Consider the following 3,430-nt stretch of genomic DNA (forward strand, 5'->3'; position numbering starts at 1 on the left):
GCTAAAATAAGCAACAATGGCGGCAGTGATCGAGCACAAGTCTTACGCTAGAGTTGGACTGCTTGGAAACCTAGCGATGTTTATTTTGGAAACACTATTTCCTTCAGCCTTGGAAATTTTTGGGCTTCTGTTCGTTTGGAACCTTCTATAGATCTCGTCATTGTTCCTCATCCTTCTCATGATCTCGTCCAATTCAATTCAATTTCTCACCTGGTATCCTATCTTATACTTCTCCTTTATTTATCTGTTTTACTTTTACTGTTTTCGATTATCAGAATATATTAGAATTACTGACATGCCAATACGTTTATATTTTGGGATTGAGTTTTGGTTATACTAATTGCTCAATTGATGATTAATTAATCATTGATTAGCCAATTCTGATTGGTATTTTCATAATCAGGATCACAAATTTAGCACTTTTTTTTTAGTTTTATGTGGATTCTTGCAGGTTGATTGAATTTGACTTAACACTTGTGCTTGTTGCCTGTCAGGTGAACAGATTGCAGAATGAGGGGTACTATGGAGGGGTGCGTTTACTGATGGCAATCGTTAAAATATTTCACAACCATTGCAAAGAGAGCAACATCACCTTACATGATGGGAATTTCACTCTCTCGTAAATTTTGTAAATATATGAAATAGAATATATTTTTTTCAATCAACAGCATAATATTTCATGTAATATTTTGTAATAAAATAATAAGCATATATAAGTGATTGTGCGGTACAAAACAATACAAACTCTTTTATTAAATATAGTTTTGTAAACTTTTTTAATAAAATCAATTATTATACAAATTTACCAAGATTATTCTAAGCATGTTGGCTACTTTTTTATGTCTTTCTCAGTTTGCTATTTGTCTCCATAGGGGCCCCTCTATTTCATCCTATATATAACTATCCAATTCATCCACTTTCTTTATCCCCTTTCTTAACAACTTTTATATTTTTACAAAATGATCAAGTTGAGATGCAAAAAGTTCTTCAGAAGCAACTCAAAGGTTGCAAGTAGTAATGCCGTCGTAGCAGATGCCAAATTAGGTGGTGAAATAAAATGGGAATTACGTCCAGGAGGTATGTTGGTACAAAAGAGAGAATGTGCAGAGAATGATGGAGATTCAATTATCACACTTAGAGTCTCTACTGTTACTCAATGCCATCACATTTCTATACAACCAACTTCATCTTTTGGTGAGTTCTCCTTTTTTGGGTCACTTTTACTATATACGGTCAAAATAGTTTTAACTAGCAGGTCATAATCCAACATGATTTATTTTTTACTTTTTAGAGAAAAAAAAAATCGAAAGTTTTATTAACTTTTTCCAACTATAATTCCCAGTTTTAAATTTGATTTTGTGTATTTAAGTTTTGTCTAAGTCAAATTACATTATTTTGACCGACTCAAATAGTAGTCATGTAATTTGTGAAGTCAAACAGATATAACTTGTTATCAATTCATTTAAGCTTAATTAGATTGTTGCATTGTACTAAACTAGGTGTGATTTATTGATGACAGGAGAATTAAAGATGATATTGGCAATGGTAACTGGTTTAGAACCAAAAGAGCAAAGACTATTATACAAAGGGAAAGAAAGAGAGGATTGTGAATACTTGCACATGGTGGGGGTGAAAGACAAAGATAAAGTGTTACTCTTTCAAGATCCATCTATAAAAGAGAGGAAACTTGCAACAAATGGACATGTCCAAGTTATAGGATCCACTTACCACACCATTTGTGTCTAAAGAGTAACATTATTAGAATGTGCAAATATTTCTTGCCTTTTCTTTAAAAAAAAACTAACCCCCAACCCCCCTCCCCTCCCCTCCCCTCCTCATCAAGAAAATGAGTGATGATGGATCAAGATTGGTGATAAGTATATGCTCACCAACTTAGATCGACTAGATTATGTTGTTGTTTTTATGGTGTGTAATACCAAATTTTAATTTTACTATGCCTTTGTAGCATATATCAAAATTCAAAATTAATGTGTAATCTACTCCTGCATCTCGATTAGGTTATCGAGTTTGTAAATGTTTACTATACTAATTTTAATTTTCTATTCTAATGTTTTATTATTTTCACCGTTTGAACATATATGAGACATCTCTAATAGACATATATTTGATCCTTTTTTTTTTGGTGGACCACTATACACTTTATAATTTATATGAGAAATAATTACTGACTATGTAATGATTTTATATTAATAGAGGGGTTCTAACCATTTCTTTTTTTATTTAGAGTTTTATTCTCAAGCTCTAGTTTGATTGGAAATAAGTTATTTTATAAATTAATTATTTAAAAATTATGATTTAAAAGTAACACTGTAATCCCAAAATAAATTATTTTACAATCCAAATTAAACACAAAAAAAATCATATCAAAGTTAATTAATATTTTATCCTCGGGTCTCCTACACGGCTAGGTTGAAAATATGGCCTATGGCGATGGAGTGCATCATTTAATAATGAAAAGTTGAGCCAAAAAGAAGAGAGAAAAAAGTCACTGCAAACAGAATAAAAATATGGCATATTTAAGGAAGATTGATAAAGAAGGAGGAGTAGAATTTACATTTTCTACCCTATTTTAGTAGTGAATACTATAAATATAATGGTGTTTGTTTTTGTAAGTTCAGGCGTGATGCTTTGTTTTTAAGAAGCAAGTAGGGAGGGACCCCAAATTCACTTGCAAGTTCATTAGTGAATTGTGATGTTTGACAATCTGGAAAGCAACATTATGTTAGTTTATTGGTAATCGGTCTTAATTTTAGATAAGAGTTTGGTGTTTCACATTGTTTGGTCAGTCTATTTCTAACTATTTTAATTACTTAATACTCCAATTTCCTCTCACTTGAAACCTTATAAGTTTTCTAATCAATTAAATGAATTTTTTCTTCTTCAAGCCTGTAGTAAAATTTCTTTTTTCATGAAAACTAACCGTTACTTGCTTTTGGGATTAGGACCGTTCAAAATTGAATCAAAATTATCGATTTTGAACGAATTTTTTTTTATTAATTTATCAATATTGAAATTTGTTAACGGTTTTGATTTTTTTAATCAAATTATCGATTCTTAACGGTTTGAGTATAAATCCGCTAGATATATATGTATTTGTCGGATTTTAAAATCATTTTATTTGTCTAAATTAATAGATTGTAACGGCTTTCCCTAATTAGAGGAGTAATTAAGAATTTTCAGAATACATGGAGATTTAATTCTGAAAATTTAAATGAATTGAATTCCTTAATATAAGACGGAAATTAAGTAATGAATCCACATTTGATTAATTTAATTTTATTATAAATAATAAATTTATTAGTACTACTAATAGAGGCAAAAACATGTATATCCCCGTCATGTAATTTGATAGATTACATTTTATGAAATCTTAAAATAACAAATTCATTACTTAATATATATATATATA

At 29.8% G+C, this 3,430-nt stretch overlaps 1 protein-coding gene across 1 annotated transcript; it reads left to right on the plus strand.

Annotated features, from left to right (window-relative positions):
• The first annotated feature begins 920 nt into the window (after positions 1-920).
• Positions 921-2,073, plus strand: LOC107010431 (BAG family molecular chaperone regulator 3). Its single transcript, XM_015209716.2, has 2 exons — positions 921-1,194; positions 1,520-2,073. Exons 1-2 carry the CDS (start codon positions 960-962, stop codon positions 1,744-1,746), a joined length of 462 nt encoding a protein of 153 aa, XP_015065202.1. The 5' UTR covers positions 921-959; the 3' UTR covers positions 1,747-2,073.
• The last annotated feature ends 1,357 nt before the right edge of the window (positions 2,074-3,430 follow it).

This window comes from Solanum pennellii, chromosome 2 (genome assembly GCF_001406875.1).
Source record: "Solanum pennellii chromosome 2, SPENNV200".
Classification (NCBI taxonomy): Eukaryota; Viridiplantae; Streptophyta; class Magnoliopsida; order Solanales; family Solanaceae; genus Solanum; species Solanum pennellii.

What these genes read in the sequence shown, in the direction of transcription:
- LOC107010431 (XM_015209716.2), top strand. Translation starts at nt 960, where the DNA reads ATGATCAAGTTGAGATGCAAAAAGTTCTTCAGAAGCAACTCAAAGGTT. An exon ending in ACAACCAACTTCATCTTTTG is followed by an intron (nt 1,195 to 1,519) that starts GTGAGTTCTCCT and finishes TATTGATGACAG; the next exon opens with GAGAATTAAAGATGATATTG.